This window comes from Bipolaris maydis, assembly GCF_028858645.1.
Source record: "Bipolaris maydis strain C4 unplaced genomic scaffold PSV08scaffold_6, whole genome shotgun sequence".
In the NCBI taxonomy this organism is placed as follows: Eukaryota; Fungi; Ascomycota; class Dothideomycetes; order Pleosporales; family Pleosporaceae; genus Bipolaris; species Bipolaris maydis.
This window is the reverse complement of record NW_027093862.1, coordinates 1666403-1682309: the sequence shown is the minus strand read 5'-3', so window position 1 is coordinate 1682309 and position 15907 is coordinate 1666403. Positions and strand designations below refer to the sequence as shown.

The 15907-nt window shown below is 51.7% G+C and overlaps 6 protein-coding genes across 6 annotated transcripts; 4 read left to right on the top strand and 2 right to left on the bottom strand.

The window, feature by feature from the left end:
• The first annotated feature begins 2159 nt into the window (after positions 1 to 2159).
• On the top strand, positions 2160 to 3672 carry PSV08DRAFT_41071 (uncharacterized protein). Its single transcript, XM_014226245.2, has one exon. It carries the CDS (start codon positions 2313 to 2315, stop codon positions 3522 to 3524), a length of 1212 nt encoding a protein of 403 aa, XP_014081720.1. The 5' UTR covers positions 2160 to 2312; the 3' UTR covers positions 3525 to 3672.
• PSV08DRAFT_41070 (microsomal signal peptidase 25 kDa subunit-domain-containing protein) lies at positions 3673 to 4786 on the bottom strand. The gene is made up of 3 exons (XM_014226244.2): positions 4617 to 4786; positions 4236 to 4516; positions 3673 to 4178 (listed from the first exon to the last, which is right to left on the bottom strand). The coding sequence occupies exons 1-3, from the start codon at positions 4654 to 4656 to the stop codon at positions 3822 to 3824; spliced, it is 678 nt and encodes a 225-aa protein (XP_014081719.1). The 5' UTR covers positions 4657 to 4786; the 3' UTR covers positions 3673 to 3821.
• A 115-nt stretch (positions 4787 to 4901) lies between these two features.
• Positions 4902 to 6348, top strand: PSV08DRAFT_295974 (integral membrane protein DUF106-domain-containing protein). The gene is made up of 5 exons (XM_014226243.2): positions 4902 to 5030; positions 5104 to 5137; positions 5197 to 5557; positions 5845 to 6006; positions 6065 to 6348. Exons 1-5 carry the CDS (start codon positions 4984 to 4986, stop codon positions 6241 to 6243), a joined length of 783 nt encoding a protein of 260 aa, XP_014081718.1. The 5' UTR covers positions 4902 to 4983; the 3' UTR covers positions 6244 to 6348.
• Positions 6349 to 6595: 247 nt separating this feature from the next.
• Positions 6596 to 9833, top strand: PSV08DRAFT_222738 (uncharacterized protein; the record flags this gene model as incomplete). The annotated part of the gene is made up of 2 exons (XM_014226242.2): positions 6596 to 6792; positions 8015 to 9833. The coding sequence occupies 2 exons, from the start codon at positions 6596 to 6598 to the stop codon at positions 9603 to 9605; spliced, it is 1788 nt and encodes a 595-aa protein (XP_014081717.1). The 3' UTR covers positions 9606 to 9833.
• A 715-nt stretch (positions 9834 to 10548) lies between these two features.
• PSV08DRAFT_222734 (glucosidase II beta subunit-like protein-domain-containing protein) lies at positions 10549 to 12373 on the bottom strand. The gene is made up of 3 exons (XM_014226241.2): positions 12248 to 12373; positions 11464 to 12195; positions 10549 to 11409 (listed from the first exon to the last, which is right to left on the bottom strand). The coding sequence occupies exons 1-3, from the start codon at positions 12341 to 12343 to the stop codon at positions 10630 to 10632; spliced, it is 1608 nt and encodes a 535-aa protein (XP_014081716.1). The 5' UTR covers positions 12344 to 12373; the 3' UTR covers positions 10549 to 10629.
• A 566-nt stretch (positions 12374 to 12939) lies between these two features.
• PSV08DRAFT_409581 (heterokaryon incompatibility protein-domain-containing protein) lies at positions 12940 to 15471 on the top strand (the record flags this gene model as incomplete). Its single annotated transcript, XM_014226240.1, has 2 exons — positions 12940 to 13256; positions 13321 to 15471. The coding sequence occupies 2 exons, from the start codon at positions 12940 to 12942 to the stop codon at positions 15338 to 15340; spliced, it is 2337 nt and encodes a 778-aa protein (XP_014081715.1). The 3' UTR covers positions 15341 to 15471.
• Between the last annotated feature and the right edge of the window lie 436 nt (positions 15472 to 15907).

Here is a 15907-nt window from a genome sequence, read left to right as displayed (position 1 = left end):
GGTGGGACGGGCCTAAGATGGAGAATGAGTAGCTCGAGAGGGTGCGAGCAAGTACAAAAAGATTAAGGCAAGTCCCCGAAGAGTCGGCTGGCAGAAACAGGGTGAAATTCGAAGTAGACAGTGGAGCCAGCCGCAGCAACGTGGGAAAGTAAGAGGAGCCGGTCAAGGCTGATTCCCCAAAATGACCAAAATGGTAAGACTGGGGTAGAGGGGATGCGCGCCAAGCGGGCCTGTGTCCGTGTTTTGGAGGCAATGCGGACGCCGGGTGTGATGATGGTTGGAAAGCAGTGAGTAACAAGCAGGATGGGTGAAAACAAGCGCGACGATGCAACGGTAGCTGTGAGCTTGACTGGCGCCTCGAGGCAGATTTGGCGATGCGTGACAGGGTCTTGGCAAGCTTGATGCAAACGGCACAGCCTCAGATGCTATACAGAGGCGGGGACAGGGGGCGGCTATGGAGTGAGCGGGTGGCTATGCCTCCGCCTCAAACCACATGGAGAAACTGGTACTGTGTACAGTCCCGGGCGGCCCTGTTGTGTCCTCGGTCAACAAGGACGCCACTCTGGACAGCATTGTATGTTTGGAGCATACGACCAGGTCGACCTTCGCGCTGCCCGCATAACGCTGCCCACCTATCCGCCCGCATACGCTGGCGCTTAGCGGGTCTGCAGCCGCTGCGGGTGCTATATAAAGGTATGCCTGGCTTAGCATTGGGCCTCATGGGGTGTGGGTGCCATGGCAGCAGACACTTTCTCATGGCACGTTGACGGCCTTGAGCCTTGCCGATTCGTGCGCATGTGCATGTTGCGATGGGCGATGCGATGACATTGCATCGGCGCCATCAGCCACGCACGGGCATGGAGCCTCTCTAGAGGTATTACATAGTTCGTCGCTGAGCCCCAGTTTCGTCGAGCGAATGGCGGATAGCGGCTGATGGTGGGGCCTGTCGGAAGCATGGCAAGACGGTCGACCCATGGGCCTGTTATCTTGAGTACTTAGTACTACGCACTGCTGTGGCTCCAACCAGGTGGTTTCGGGCATGTCAGCTTTCAAGCCGTAAACTTTGGCGAGTATCATGAAAGCGAAAGCCACATGGTGCGATGCCTTGAAACACGCTGCTGGCGAGGTGGAATACAATTCCAGACAGTGCAGATGCCGGGTTGCCGGTCTGCCATTGGTGGAATTCTGTATCAGGCCGGCACACAGTTGCTCGCCAATTCACGCCCACGCATAAATAGAGTGCAGAGGTCGGAGAGAGGAAGGTGTATTACAGTAGAGCAGACTCCAAGGTGTAGATAACAGTATCATGGCATGGTGCCTCAGTCTGCTAAAGGATGCAAGGTACCCGCTGCCTTCCCAATTTTGGCCTTTTCACAGAAGAAGCTGACGTCATTGTAAATGTCAATGTGGTGATGGCGATGATGGTAATTGTGGTGTTGACATATCTGAGGCTTTCATATTGTACCGTGTTTGTCTGTGCAGAGTGTGCATGTAAGCATGTCTGGTTCGGTTCAGCACAACCACGGCGCAGGATTGGTATTGAAGCAGCTCGGGCCACATCTCTTGTGTTACTGGTCAGTGTCGGATGGGTGATTTTATTCAAGATGGTTGTGTTTGCAATCGAGCAGTGCAATCTGGTGCTGTGTCGATGGTTTAGCAGGCCAGGCTAACCATTTCGGCAGCAAGTCGCGCCTTCCATATCGCCGTGCGGGCAGGCGCAACCGGCCCTTCTGCTTGCAACGGAAACGGCTATCCACCTTCGGCGGAACGGAGGCTAACAGCAACGCATCCACTTTGTCTACTTACCCAACCCAGATTTCCGTCAAAATGCCACGACCAGTGTCTCTGACTGCTGCTGCTCGTCCCTCTTCTTCTTCTTCTTCCTTTGTCATCTCTGCGACCCATCTGCGACAATCCAGTACTCGCCACTTGCACCGTTCCCCGCTTCAGCGAGCTTCTTTTGTATGCAAGCGGCTGCACTTGCATGTGACAGCATCACCAGACTAGCCCAGCACCACAAACAGAGCGCAACAAACTCTCCACAACACTGTGAGCTGTCACAGCACCGACCACAACCGTGTTCCGTCGCTTCGGACCCGAAAGCACTGCACCTGGCTTGACAAGAAAAAGAACGGGCAGTCTCAGACGTCCCTAGCACCTCTTTGTCGCAACACAGAAAGTCTTAAATACCGTATTCTGGTCTGCTGCACAATTCAACACCACGTGCGCTACATTAGTCAAGGGAACGCCATTGCTTCTCTGCACAGTAAACGTCGAGCTTTACAATTACTTAACCTACTCACACTGCAATCATGCCTGGAATCAGCGAAATCATCCCACAGCCCGACTCGAGAGAGCTCCTCCCACCGCTACTCGCCTGTCTAGCAACAGCAAAGGCATCCAAAGACGTGCCTCCAGGCCTTCTTCCTCTTCTTTCGCCTATACTTCGCCAGCGTGTTCAGCTTCTATCCTCTAGTGAGTGGCTTCCGCTGCTGTCTTGGGACCAGGAAGTGGCGTCTCGCCTCCCAGAAGCCATTGAGAAAATCGACGTCGAGCCGCATCCCTCTTCGGGCGAAATCGAGGTTGAGGAGCCAGATGAGATCTTGTATCGAAGATCAGACGCCGAGACACTACATGCAAAATTGGTACTGGGCGAATATGGAATCATACCAACCTACCTTTGGTGCACAGGCGGCGAAGGGGGAAGTCGCTGGCTGCTGGCGGAGCTGAAAGGGCTAGCAGACGCCGAAGACGGCACAGAATGGTTTAAGAATATTGCCGATGCAAACGAAGCCGGCTTCAGGCGAAAGTCGGGCACCGTGAAGAGCAACGGCGTCAAGATCCAGCAAGCAGCTCTTGAGCCAGAAGTGGCTGTAGAGGAAGACGAGGATGATGGCTCATACTGGGCTGCGTATGACCAAACCCCTGGGAGAACACCACAGCCTAGGCGTTCTCCTGCCCCGATAAGCAACAGCCAAACGCAAGTTGGGCCTACGCAATCAGAGCTCGAGTATTTCGCGCGTTACGCATCCGAAGTTCAACCAGCGCTGGACGCACATGACCCTGACGAAGAAGGCCCAGCTGCAGGAGAGTCTACACTGAATGGCAACGCTCTCAGCTACGCCCGTGGACCCCAACCCGAAGCTCTCAATACATCCAATCTAGGACCTAATGGCTACGACTCGTCCATTGCATCCGCACACACAAACGGGCACATGAATGGCGATGGTCTTAATGGTAACGATAGTGCCGCACATCTCATGTCGGTCGATCAAGACCACGAGATAGCGGCCAGTGCACTAAACCACCCCCGACCGTCTTCTTCAGCGTCTTCCAACTCGATTGAGAGACTTGAACAAAAAGCAGAAAGCTCTAGTCAAGCAGAGCTTGCCATTAAGCAGCACATCAGTACAGATATCAAGAGCCTGTTCCGGTTGGCGAGAGCTTCGGGTATTGATAGGGAAGAGTTTGAGAGAATTATACAACGAGAACTCGAAGTGCTGCCTATGCTGGAGCAAGAGTAGTCGTGCATGGGGGTGTATGAAAATAAGATAGGATTGGATACTTGAGGAAAGGCGAAAAGTTGCCATGTCATGAGCATTCGGAGGTATTTTGTTTGTGTACACACGTTGCATGACACTTCAACCTAACAAACCGGTTGTCCTTGGATTTTATTTATCACCATTGACCAACTTTGAACTTTTTATTGAAGCCTCGGAGGCCATGGCCAATGCTCCCAATTGAATTCTGCTGGAAAAAAATTGTCCATCTCCGATGCCTTGCACATCTCGACCCTGCCCTCTCCGAAACATGATGCACGCCTACCTCCGTCGCTGGGCCTCGCCGCTCGCGAATTTGGCCCCACTAGCCTTGAGCTGCTGCAGAATGTCAACGGCATTTGAGCTGTTTAGGTTCAATGTCGTGTCCATGCTCGCGCTTCCCCTGCCAATCTCCTCGACGACGTTATTCGGGTCCGCAGCGCCAATGACCGGAATCTCCGAAGCGAGCCACTGCTGGAAAGGCTTTGCGACAAAGTATCCATCTTCTGTGAACCAGCGCGTCATCGGGGCGCGAATGTGCAGTGTCTGTTTGGGATTCGAAGCGTACGGGGCAGGTGTGAAGACGACGTCGCATTCATAAATGGGAATGTGTTTCTTTGTCCAAGACGATATTCGTAGCTTTGCACCTTGAGTTGGTCTCTCTCTATTATTCTTTGGGAGGTGTCGAATGCATACCTTGCCTGTCTTGCCCTCGCCCTCGTACACGAGGCCCTTTTCCACAAACCAGAGCCAGTAGGTGAAGATGCTGTTGAGCACAAAGTAGGCGACTACGGCAGGGAGTGTGAAGGGCTTGCTGGCTTCCCAGCCGAACTTCCAGTCGTAGTAGAAGAGGGCGCCGGCGATGGTGACGGCTGTGTAGCCGAGCACTAATCGTATGTCGGTGCTCGTGTGGATTTGCTTGAACTTGAGGCTGTTGAGGTAATTGGGGAGGGCATCGTCTGTTGTGCTCTTGAGATCTATGCACGTCAAATATCAGTATTTGAAGTATGTAAATATATATATATATATATGTGAGAATCGAGAGTCCCTCATCATTGAGTATCCCGCGCAACGTACCTGGCAGCGAGTGCACTGCGATTTTCTGAGTTGCCGACATGTCTGTTTCCTCAAAGTTGATGTGCACAAACTAGACTAGAGAGATACCGGAAAACAGACAGCTCGGAATAGCAGGGCCCGGCGCTCGTTTGTTCGGCGGAGGAGGAACTGGTGATGAGCGTTGCTCGTGGTGGATGGGACACCTTTCCACAAGGGCAAAGCGCGCGGACCCTGGTCGTCCCGCCGGAGCCTCAGCGGCGGCGGAGTAGCTCTCGACTCTCGACCTTCGTTTCTGGGCCGAACGACAACCATCGACTTTGAACATCGCCCCTCCAACACTCCCTTCAACGTCCGCCCATCACGCGCAATTCGCCTGTTCCCGCCAACCATGGGGCAGCCCGTAGTCCAGACGATCCATAGGGATCCTGCCCTGTTGTACGTTGTTCACGGCCTCTGGTGGATGATGCATTGTTGCGACGAAAGACGGCTGCTAACAATTCTACTATAGTTGGTGGATTCTACTCCCCATCACAGTCGTCATGGTACAGATCCATTTTCAACAATTTTCCATGATGCACCTCAGTCTGACGCCCATCTCAAGGTCCTTACAGGTATCCTCCGCCACTACGCCATGACACTGCTGCAATCCACGCCCAAGAAACAAGACCTCCCCAAGATCCGACAGCAGCGCTCACTCGTCCGCGGCGTCAATCTCCGCACTAACGCGCACGTCATCTCGCCCGCCTCGTTTGCGGCGCGCAAGGCATACATGGTGCAGGCATTCCAGGAGGGAAAGTTCCTCGCGGAGCCCGAGATGAGGGGGAAGCCTAGACCGAATCCCATGAGTGATCCTGCGGCTATGGAGGGCATGATGGGCATGATGAAGGGCCAGATGACGATGATGATTCCGCAGACGCTGATTATGGGATGGATCAATGCCTTTTTTTCGGGCTTCGTCATTAGTAAGTCTTGGATTCCGTTGCTGAGGTGTGCCGGTTTGTGGAGAAATGAATGACTTCTCGTATTCCAGAGCTTGCATCTCGAGGTTTTTATTTTCAGCTGGTATCTCGGATCTCTGGCTCTAGAATGTTTCAACCTGGGCCGAATTCCGCTTTTCTTGGCTCCTGTATACATGAGGAAGCGAGTGGTGGTTGATTTCGTGCTCCCGAGTCATGGGTTTGCATCGAATTGCTGCATCTCCGTGTTGCAAAAGCAATAAGGGCATCTGCTAACCAGCGCTACTCCACAGTGAAATTGCCTTTCCCATTGACGCCACAATTCAAGTCGATGCTTCAGTCTGGAGTGGGTACTCGTGACCTCGATGTTAGATGGGTGTCGAGTTTGTCCTGGTACTTCCTGACATTGTTCGGCCTGCAGCCCGTCTACAATTTTATCCTAGGAAGCAACAATGGTACGTGTTCAGTAGACATTCGCCTGGTTACTAGTTCAAGCTGACAGTGGGCCTTCAGCTGCCAACCAGGTTTCACAACAGATGGCCATGGCGAATCCAGGCGCGGGTGGTATGATGGGCCCAGAGCAAGACCCTGACAAGCTCTTCCTTAATGAAGCCGAGAACCTGGAGGTACTGGAGCACCGATGGATAATGGAGGGAATCGAAGACCGACTGGTTGCCAAATTTGGAGCGTGATGTCGCTACACTATGCTAGGTGTTAGTAGCTGTCGCTCAGCCCTGTAGTCAAGTGGCGTCCTTAAGTATCGAGGACTGGCCCAGAAAAATGATTTATCCAGCGTCAACCATGCCTACTGGCAGAAGAGGACTGATTCCATGAGTGCCGTGCATAATGTTCCAGTCGCACGGCTTTGGGGCCAGTGGTGCCGTGGCTTGCGGACTGACATGGACGCCTACGAGACCAAGTGCCAAGCAAGAGACATCTTGTGCGAGGGGACTAATCACAACAGCTTGAGACTTTCTCGACTTCTGCACTGCGTCGCCCGATAATCTCCTGACAAATAGTCGAACCTACTGATTGACGACAGCCATGTCCAGCTTGTCCGCATGCCGACGCAGGGGTAAACAGCAGGTCCTCCAAGCGCGTTGTCCTCGACTTGAGAGGCGCATGGTCCTCCAAGCGAGTCCTCCAGAGCCCATGTTGCCTGGCCGCCACTCGTCGGTCACCATCACAGCATGCCATGCTCCGCCCCCAATTGCGCCTTCGCCAACGCACCATATTGCCTAGTTTGTAAGGCAACTCCATCAAGTCGTACGGGATACACAAATGTTGAGACAGCCTAGGCGTACTCTTGTTACCTTCACCATACGGTATACTCGGCCAGCGTCACAGATGTATCCATCCTAAAACAAGCCACGGGAAACACTATCCGGTAGGCCATGCTCTATCCTATCTCGATGCCCAAATCGAGTTGTCTTGGGCGAGACGCGCCCCTCGTTTTGGTGAGCCATCCTGCAGTGAGCTCCAATCAAGGATGCCACCCCTCCACCCTCTGATCCTCCACACTCCATCCACAATGGCAATGGCGCTTCCTCTTCGTCGGGTTCTTTGCTGCCCCATCAGCCATCGCTTGTGCGATATGGCCCTCGGAACAATCGCATCCTTGGTGCCGGTCACCCGAGCTAGCAGCACAACAGCGACTGGCCACGAACCCTTATGCGCGGCCTCCCAAGTGAGATGTCGGCACTGTCGTGTGTAGGTGGTTCGTCCCCCGAATGCGCGTCGTCCGTCCGTTTACTTGTTCGTTTTTTGGCCCCCAACGGTCAAACTGGTGGGCCTGCGGGTTGACATCTTGAACGTGCGCATGGCCCGTACCCTCTTTCCGACACTTCCTGCAAGCTATGCTGGCCGCGGAGCAGCTTATTGACTCGAGTTGGCTTGGTCGTATCGCCATACGGCAGCGATCGACCCAGCCTATAGAGATTGCTTTTTTGATTTGCAGCTCCACCCTGGGGCTTACACTCTATGCGCCCGTGACGGCAGACGGCAGGAGCCAGAGCCCTGTAAAATGTGGTGGCTGACCAGCTGGTGCTTGGTGACAGGGGGCCCGGTCCACCGGTGAAGCTGAAGCGCGCAAGATGAACACACGCCAAGGCAACTCACTTTTTATTGGTGGCTGTGATGCGGCTCTGCGAGGACACTCAGCATAAAACACTGTGGACCATGAAAGCCTGAGGGTGGAGGTACACCATAGTACCGGAATTCGAGGGCAGTGCAACCCAATAGCAAACTACTCTGGTTTGCTGCCTGGGATCTCCACCACATTCCTGATACTTGCTCCGCCTCTTTTGGTTTTGATATCTTTTATCTGGCCCCCTTATATTCATTGGGGTTGACTTGCCATCAGAGAGAAAGTGATACCTTAAACTAGGGCATCTCTGGATACGGTTAGAGTAAGTAGCAATGTCGACCGATATTAGATATGTTTATGCTAACATTGTCACTCAGTCCAACTGTTTCAACCCTAAAATCGACTTTTGTCCCAATGTTCGCTATGGATACCCGTCAGTTTGTAGAGTTGTCGCAAATACAACCTATGGACGAGTCTCGCTCTTCTACCTGGAACACAAACCAAGACAACTACATGTACCCATACAAGCAGCATACAGTAAATTTTCCCTTAGAAAACAACTTCTGTTTCGATGAACTCGATGACGGTAGCATCAACGTTCCACCCATACAGCGCTTCATGGACGACCCGTACCCCTTCAGCAGCGGCATGTTGCAGGCAAATATGCCCCTATATAGCCAGTACGCAGCATATCTAGAACACCAATGGCACCCATCGGATAGTCTTCGACATCCCTCTCCTGACTGTACGTCCTCTGGCAACACTAGTCAGAATACCCAAGATGAATTGCGGTCTCCGTACATGTACCATGCTACTCCATACACCGGTCCGATGGAATACCCTCAGGCCTCGTTCCCCTGTTCATCGATTGAACAACTTCATAATGGCCCTTACCAGTTCGACGTTCCACTGTTTCCAAGTAACTGTACCCTTCGTCAACTAGAATATAGCCCCGTGACGGAGGCAGTTGCAGAGGAAGTTGAAGATGGTAATGCTAAACAAGAGGCCATCCCTAGCCACGAGCAAGGAACTGTCAAGACAGAAGAGACAACAGAGTACACAGCTTATGCAGACTCGGCAATTGGACTCTCCACACGAGACGCTCAATCAGTCGAACCAGTTGACCCAGTCGATTTCCCTGAAGAGTCCACTTCGGATTCCGAGTACAGTCCAACGTCCAGTCGGTCGAACAAGAGGAAAAGGTCTACAGTATCGAGCAACAACTCTATTCGTACATCAAAGCGCCGCGCACATGCTCGCAAAGACTCCCAAACAACAAGTCCCATGACATCGATCAAATCGGAGAAGAAACAACGCAGGACCTCGAAGGCCTCTCAGAGCCCTATCGATCTGAGCACTCACCCTGACTATCGCCGCCCCTTCCCTTGCCCCTTCGCTGTATACGGCTGCAAGTCCGACTTCGTTTCCAAGAACGAGTGGAAGAGGCACGTCAGCACTCAACACATTAAGCTCGGCTACTGGCGCTGCGATCTCTGCCCGTCATCGGTAGACCCAGATGATAACGCTCTATACCACAACGACTTCAACCGCAAAGACCTCTTCACACAGCATCTCCGCCGCATGCACGCCGCTCCCAAAGACAAGTCTCCCCGGTCCACCAAGGAGTACCCCGTCACCGAAACCAACCTCCCCGAGCACCAGAATCGCTGCAACCGCTGGCTGCGCGACCCGCCACAGCATTCCAGCTGCCTCTTTTGCAACTCCGAATTCAAAGGCCCAAACTCTTGGGATGAGCGAATCGAGCATATCGGACGCCATCTTGAGAAGGACCACGCGAGTCGGGCTGATATGCTTGACTGCGCTACATGGTACAAGGATACGAGGCTTGAGTGTTATCTGCTCGATGAGGGTCTTATCGTACGAAACGGTAGTGGTTGGAGGATTGGTGACGGTAATCCCTGTAGGGTTGCTCTTGTGGAAAGTGATGTAGAGTCTGAGGAGGAATGAAAGGGATCAAGCCCATGGCATTTTTTCGTTTTGTTTGTATTTTGCAGCTCATTGCGAGCGACCTTGGTTTTTTTTTCGGATTCTGTTTGGAAAGACATGATGCTGATGCACGGTCATTATAGCTGGATACCCCCCTTTTGTAGCTGTTATTAAGATATGATTCTTTTTTCTTTTCCAAATTTGATAGCATATCTTCATCATCACCTGAATATACAATTCTTCTACACAGACTCTTGGCTGTTTTGACGCCCGATTTAACCAGCAATATACCTTTCATCTAGATACTAGCTCCCAGCACACAACTCATCCTGAGAAGCCCACGCGTAAAATGCTTCCTCCCTACCAACGTGCCGTTGACCAAAAAAATCCGTAATCGCATACCCGCCACCTATCTCCCCTACCCACGCACACACCCCACATAACCCCCCCGCTATCCGCCCCCATCCATCTTTCTCCCTTCGTTCACCGAGCACACCCCTGTGGCTGAGCAAAATCCTAGACCCGCATATACGAGTCCTCTAGCCTGCGCAGTTATATATGGATCCCTATAGAGTTTAGCAGGTTTCTCCGGGCAAAGTACATATGTAGGCTTCCGTTGCTGCGCCTCTGTGTGCCCCGCTTTTTTGTCCTTTAGGTTTGGGAATTGTGTATGCCTGGGTGGAGGGGGAGGTGGGGTATGACTAAAGGGGGGAAAAGAGAATAGAAGGTAGAACTAAGTTAAGAAAGATGCTAGTAAGAGGTAAGTTTCGGGGGTGTTGAGCATGTTGATTTTTTCTTTGAAGCTGATTGTGTGGAGCGGGATTGGAGGTGATGTTTTGTGGAAATTTGCAGCTTTGGTAATTGCTGCAAAAGTATCCTACTAATCTACCAGGGGCGTCTGAGAATTTGCTGAATGAAATCCTGATTTCCGCCATGAGTGTCATCAAGAGTTATGAAAGTAAATGCAAAGTTAAGTTTCTAATCATTAATTCGTAAAAAAAAAGGTTACCGAATGGGTACAAGCAGTGAAGCAGAGTCTAGTATTTCACAACTCATCCTTGTATTCCTCCTCACTCCCCTCATGTACTTCTTCTTCTTCACCCTCCTGCTGAGCATCCTTCTTTCTTTGCTTCTCTCTTCCCATGCCCGCAATCTCCTCGTCTCCATCCTTGTCTGAGTCCTTCTTTTTCTTCTTCTTTTTCTCGCCCACATCGTCCTCAGTGTCAATAATGCCTCTCAATTCTCTGCCTTGGCGCGTAGTCGCAAGGACCAACTTCCATCCCTTCTTCCCCGCCTTCTTTTTCAAGGTGTTCTTGAAACTCTCCACGTCTTTGAGGTTGCCAATGTCATGTTTCTTCATCTCTTCTTTAGTCATTTGCTTTCCGTCGCTACTGGCCACAACAATGAAAGATTCCTTGCCACCACCCACGACTAGCGACCTCTCGATAACTTTGCCCTCGCTACCAACAAGCTTTTTTGCGCCAACTTCAATACCACCAATGATGGGTCCGCGCTTTGTCGAGCCTTCAAGGCCAGTTGTGATGTCACGGAGAGGGTTCGTATTGGCGTCGTCGGCAGCTTTTTGGGCGGCTATGAGCCGCTCAGCTGCAGCCAACTTGGTGGATTCTTGCACAGCGGTCCATGACTCCACTTCCGACTCTGCTATGACGGGCTCGCAGATTATGGGGTGAGCAAGTTTCTCTTGTGGTGGTGTAAATGCAACGTCGTGGCAAAGACGGGGTGTGTCGACGATCATCAGATACGAGCATGTGCTGGTTTCCTTAACCATGGAAATGCGGTCAGCGGACTGCGGATTACAATGGAACTAAATGTCGCATCAGTATGGCAAGGCACAAAGTAACCGATTCGCAGTACAAACCTGAACATCGATTTTGCGTGGTTTGCCTGTCAGATCGCACTCGGTGCCGTCAGATAACCGTTGAACCATGTACCTGCTTGAACCTTTGGTCTCCAGCCTGGGCAATTCTAAGCCTTTTGTTTCGGCGTCACCCTCGTCCTCATCATGTTCGTCGTCAAAACCCTCCTTGCTGCCCTGCTCGTTTCCGAGCGTCTTGCGTGTATTTGCTTTTTTGTTCTTCTCTTCTGTAGGAAATCTTCCAAGCACAAAGCTGTGTACGCTCTCGTCTTCTACTGGCGGGTATATGGGAACTCCTCGACCCGGTGGAAGTTGATGGAATTGCTTGACTTCGCCCTTGTAGCAAAATCTATAACTCCACCAACCGCTCAGATAGTATATGCAATTGTCTCGCATGCCCTCAAGCAGCTCCCATCCACGGTCCGTTGCGCGCACAAGTTCCTTCTCTTCCTCTGCTTTTGCATCCTCCGCAGAGGTTGTGTCGTTTTGGGCGACTTCTTCGGGTATTATAGGTATGCTGCACAGATATCGTTGCCCGTGTAATACGACGGCTTCGTAGGTATGTTCCAGAGCATCGTCTGTAGGCGTTGTGTCTGCAGCCGGCTTATCGCGCTTGGAGAGTTCTTGTGTTTCCTGTGATCCCGGTGTCGCCGAACTCGAGCTGGGTGATCCGCCTGCAAGGAGAGATGTCGCTTCATTCTCTGTAATAAAAGTGTCCGGCCATAGAACCTCATACTGGGGGCGTGTTAGTGTGTAGTTCTACGATGTCGGTCATAGTGCGTCATACCTGGGGAAAAGCGAGCAAGTCATCAAAGACACTGAACGCATGTTGACTTGCGAGCGCGATGCGCAACACGGCCGGAAGCGCCCATAGGCCTCTCATGTTTGTAGTTGCGGGAGCGCCGAGGGGCGTCAAGTCAATTGAGGGCACACTACGTGGAGCTGGTTGCGGACTTCTTGTAGTCTGGTTGGAGCCAGATGGCACTTCCGTCAGACTATGCCACATCGGGTAAGACCCATGAGAGAAGAGTAGTCTGCACATGTTTCGATCATACTTCCATCTTTCACATACACCCATGCATGGATTACGACGGTATCGCTCTCCCTTATAGAGGAAGAAATAGGGTAGATGTCTCCAGAGAATTGTCTTTGGCTTTTACTTGGGTGATTTGAATGGGTGAGGGTTCCCTATCGACATGTCCTACTAATGAGATAGTGTGTTTGGGCCACCGGATCGGTGATAGAATGCATTGATATTCGCGTTCGAAAGCACTGTATCTGCTTCTAATGGTGCACTTAGCAAGGCGAGGCTGGGTCTGTTGTCTATTGGTTCATGGTATGCCTGGTGTGACGCGGGGTAGTAGCAGTACATATACGCAGTGCCCACTATTCAGCTAGCCTCTCGAGCACCATCCCAAATTATGCACCCTGTCCCACAGCAGATCTTGTACCAACATAGTTCAATTTGGACAGACAATCATGTTCCTCTCACCTGCAACTGCATTAAGAGTGCCAACCAAACCGAAATATCCTGGTGATCCGCTTCGAGCAGGCGAGATCAGGGTCTTGCGGCTGCAGCCTGGCAAATGGACCGACGCCATCGTTTGCGAACTCTCCAACGCTAAGATCGGATCCGAGCAATACCGAACACTATCTTATGTATGGGGCTCGCAGTTTTACCAGCGCTTCGTCCGACTCAATGGTCGTAGCTATCCCATAACCTTGAATTTGGAAAGTGCGCTGAGAAATCTACGAGCAAAGTACGATACAGGGCTAATCCTTTGGGTTGATGCGTTGTGAGTATCGTTTATCCTCACATGTCTACAGTTCGTATCTAACCCTGTCGTACCGTTTCTCAAGATGCATTGACCAGGCGAATGGCGAAGAAAGGACACATCAGGTTCAGCTTATGGGGCGCATTTATGCGAATTGCCAGGAATGTCTCGTATACCTGGGGCAGAGCCTCGACAGCACTGTTGGAGCATTGATTGAGCCAACATCTGTTCTAGACTTTGGGAATTATCGCACGCATGTCCATGCTCAAACCACGTTGAAGCCAAGTCACAGGCCAGGACTATACGAAGTTTTTGAGTTCTTCTATAAGTTGAGCGAGTCCAATCACTTGCACGAAACCTTGCCCGCTCCTAGTGGGCAGGAAAAAGCAGACACGAATTCCAAGAATCACAAGAGTTACAGGAACAGTATGCACTTTTTTGAGACGCTGCGAATGTTCATGCATGCTCCATTTACGCCCTGGTGGACCAGAATATGGGTAATACAAGAAGTGGCACTTCCTCCCAAAGTCGTCATCTTCTATGGTACAATTTCCGCGCCATGGACCATGTTCGCTAAGGCCACGAAAAATTACCGACTTCACAGTAGTTCATGCTGCCGTAGGTTTATGCATAAACTGCCTCGGGACGAAGAAACTGTTGTGCACAACAGTTTCGAGATAATGTCAAAGGTAGAGGATCTCCGACAGCGTTACCATATGCGTCATTTAGGAATGGATTACTTGGGACTGTTGGAATTGCTAAGGCTGTTCCGAGACAAGAAGGCATCTGACCCCAAAGATAAGGTGTTCGCTCTCCTTAGCATGGTGGAAGTTGTGCCTGGTAGAGAACCACTGGTACCAGATTACTCGCTGAGCGAAAAAGAAGTCTATCTTCAAGCAACGCTGGAGTCAATATACTCGACCAAATCGCTTTCCGTGTTTAGTACGGAACTGGGAAGGAAGTTCAGAAGTGACCTGCCATCGTGGGTTCCGGATTGGGGTGCGCCGGGAAGCCATACATATGATTGGCGAGCAAAAACGATAAAATATTACAACGCATGCGAAAGAGAAGCCACGCCGGATTCAATAATTCCGATAGGAAGTTTCAAACATCACGAAAAATTAGAATGGTTAAAAGGCGACAGAGGAATGTACATGAAGGACAAACTTAGCTTACAAGGCCTGAGAATTATGCGAGTGGAGAAGGTGGGGGAGATCATGTGGGGGGACGACCCTCATAGCAGCCGGCACACACTCTTACAATGGTGTCGCATGACAGCGTTCCTGGAGAATACGCTGCCGGTGGATACTGAAAATATGCAGCCATCGCAGAGAGTTTCCCTGTTCAAGTTCTGGAGAACCATGTGCGCCGATGTAATCCACGAACACGTAACAACGGATAGTATTCGGAGAGTGCTCGCCGAAGACATGTCCACTTTTGAAAAATGGATGATATGCTCGAACATGTCACCTTTCAGCAATGCAGAAGACAGACGGCAAGCTAAGTTCCGGTCCATCAAAGCAGAGTTATGGAGTCTTTTCCTCTTTGTATGGCCGACAGTACCGGACAAAGGCAAGCCGCATGCACCAGAAAGCTCGTATGTTCCCACACACTTGAAGGACCGCCAAATCGTGTACAATGCGCTGCTTGATTTGATTCAAGCCGACCGACCGAGTTTCCAAGGTGGTTGGGGAACGGCTATGGAAAGTGGGTTGTGGGGAAGAGCCCACCGATGTGCGGCTGATATACTCACGAGCTATTACGGGCCTAATACCGATCTATACATGGATAGAGAATGGAGTCAGGTTCCAAGTATAGAGCGGTCGGTGAGCATAGCAACATTGTCGCGACGGCTGATCTGCGGTGATGGGCTAGTTGGGCTGGGCCCAGCGGACATGGCCGTTGGAGACGAAATATTTCTCCTGCCTGGAGGAAAGACACCATTCGTCTTACGTTTACTGAACCATGACTTGGTTGATGTGAATGGCGAGGAGACAGTGTATAGGCCTAATTACGAGATCATCGGCGACTGTTACTTGGATGGGTGGATGGATGGAGATGCGCAAGTCGGCTCACGAGCATGGACCGACATTGTGATTGTGTGAAGTGCTATCAAGTGGCTGAGCCGAGGAGATGTGTGGGTAGCACTAGGCCGTCGTGTTGAGTACACATATGGCCTGAAATGTCATTGAGTAGGGGATTGTTTCCGTAGTAAGCAGCCAGATGACGTCAATCGACGCGCCAGCTGCTCCTGACGCGGCGACGCGAAAACACGTGACTCGACTTATGAGGCGAAATCAGACGGCCGATTGCTGCCTTGCGCAGGGGGCGGCCCACTTTTCGCAGCAGCCAGCCAATGACGGGACGCGCGCGGGCCGCTCCCAAAGTCTCACAAGCCGCGCGACAGGTCCAAAGTTACCTTCATTCCCTTTTGACGTGTCGAGTCTTCGTCTGCTTTGGTTTTGTTGCTAGCAAGGTGTGTACCGGCCTCAATTGCAATCGCGCCAACGACTAGTCTGCGAGGCACTTTCACGCTGACCCTCTGTCATAGAGCCTGTTTCACAGGGCAACCCTCCGCCGCATTCCACCCCACCCCATTCCATTCCAATCTTTCCACTCCTTGCCTTGTCCCGGAAGGCAAACGTCCGCCTCGCCGTGTCGACGTATGCAAA

Bases quoted from the DNA above. Each gene is read 5' to 3' on its own strand.
- PSV08DRAFT_41071 (XM_014226245.2), top strand. From the start codon at position 2,313: ATGCCTGGAATCAGCGAAATCATCCCACAGCCCGACTCGAGAGAGCTC.
- PSV08DRAFT_41070 (XM_014226244.2), bottom strand. From the start codon at position 4,656: ATGTCGGCAACTCAGAAAATCGCAGTGCACTCGCTGCCAG. The intron at 4,517-4,616 runs GTACGTTGCGCG...TGACGTGCATAG, and splicing joins CGCAGTGCACTCGCTGCCAG to ATCTCAAGAGCACAACAGAC. The intron at 4,179-4,235 runs GTATGCATTCGA...CAAGGTGCAAAG, and splicing joins GCGAGGGCAAGACAGGCAAG to CTACGAATATCGTCTTGGAC.
- PSV08DRAFT_295974 (XM_014226243.2), top strand. From the start codon at position 4,984: ATGGGGCAGCCCGTAGTCCAGACGATCCATAGGGATCCTGCCCTGTT. The intron at 5,031-5,103 runs GTACGTTGTTCA...ATTCTACTATAG, and splicing joins CATAGGGATCCTGCCCTGTT to TTGGTGGATTCTACTCCCCA. The intron at 6,007-6,064 runs GTACGTGTTCAG...GTGGGCCTTCAG, and splicing joins TATCCTAGGAAGCAACAATG to CTGCCAACCAGGTTTCACAA.
- PSV08DRAFT_222734 (XM_014226241.2), bottom strand. From the start codon at position 12,343: ATGAGAGGCCTATGGGCGCTTCCGGCCGTGTTGCGCATCGCGCTCGCA. The intron at 12,196-12,247 runs GTATGACGCACT...ACACGCCCCCAG, and splicing joins ACTTGCTCGCTTTTCCCCAG to TATGAGGTTCTATGGCCGGA. The intron at 11,410-11,463 runs GTTTGTACTGCG...TGCGACATTTAG, and splicing joins CACGCAAAATCGATGTTCAG to TTCCATTGTAATCCGCAGTC.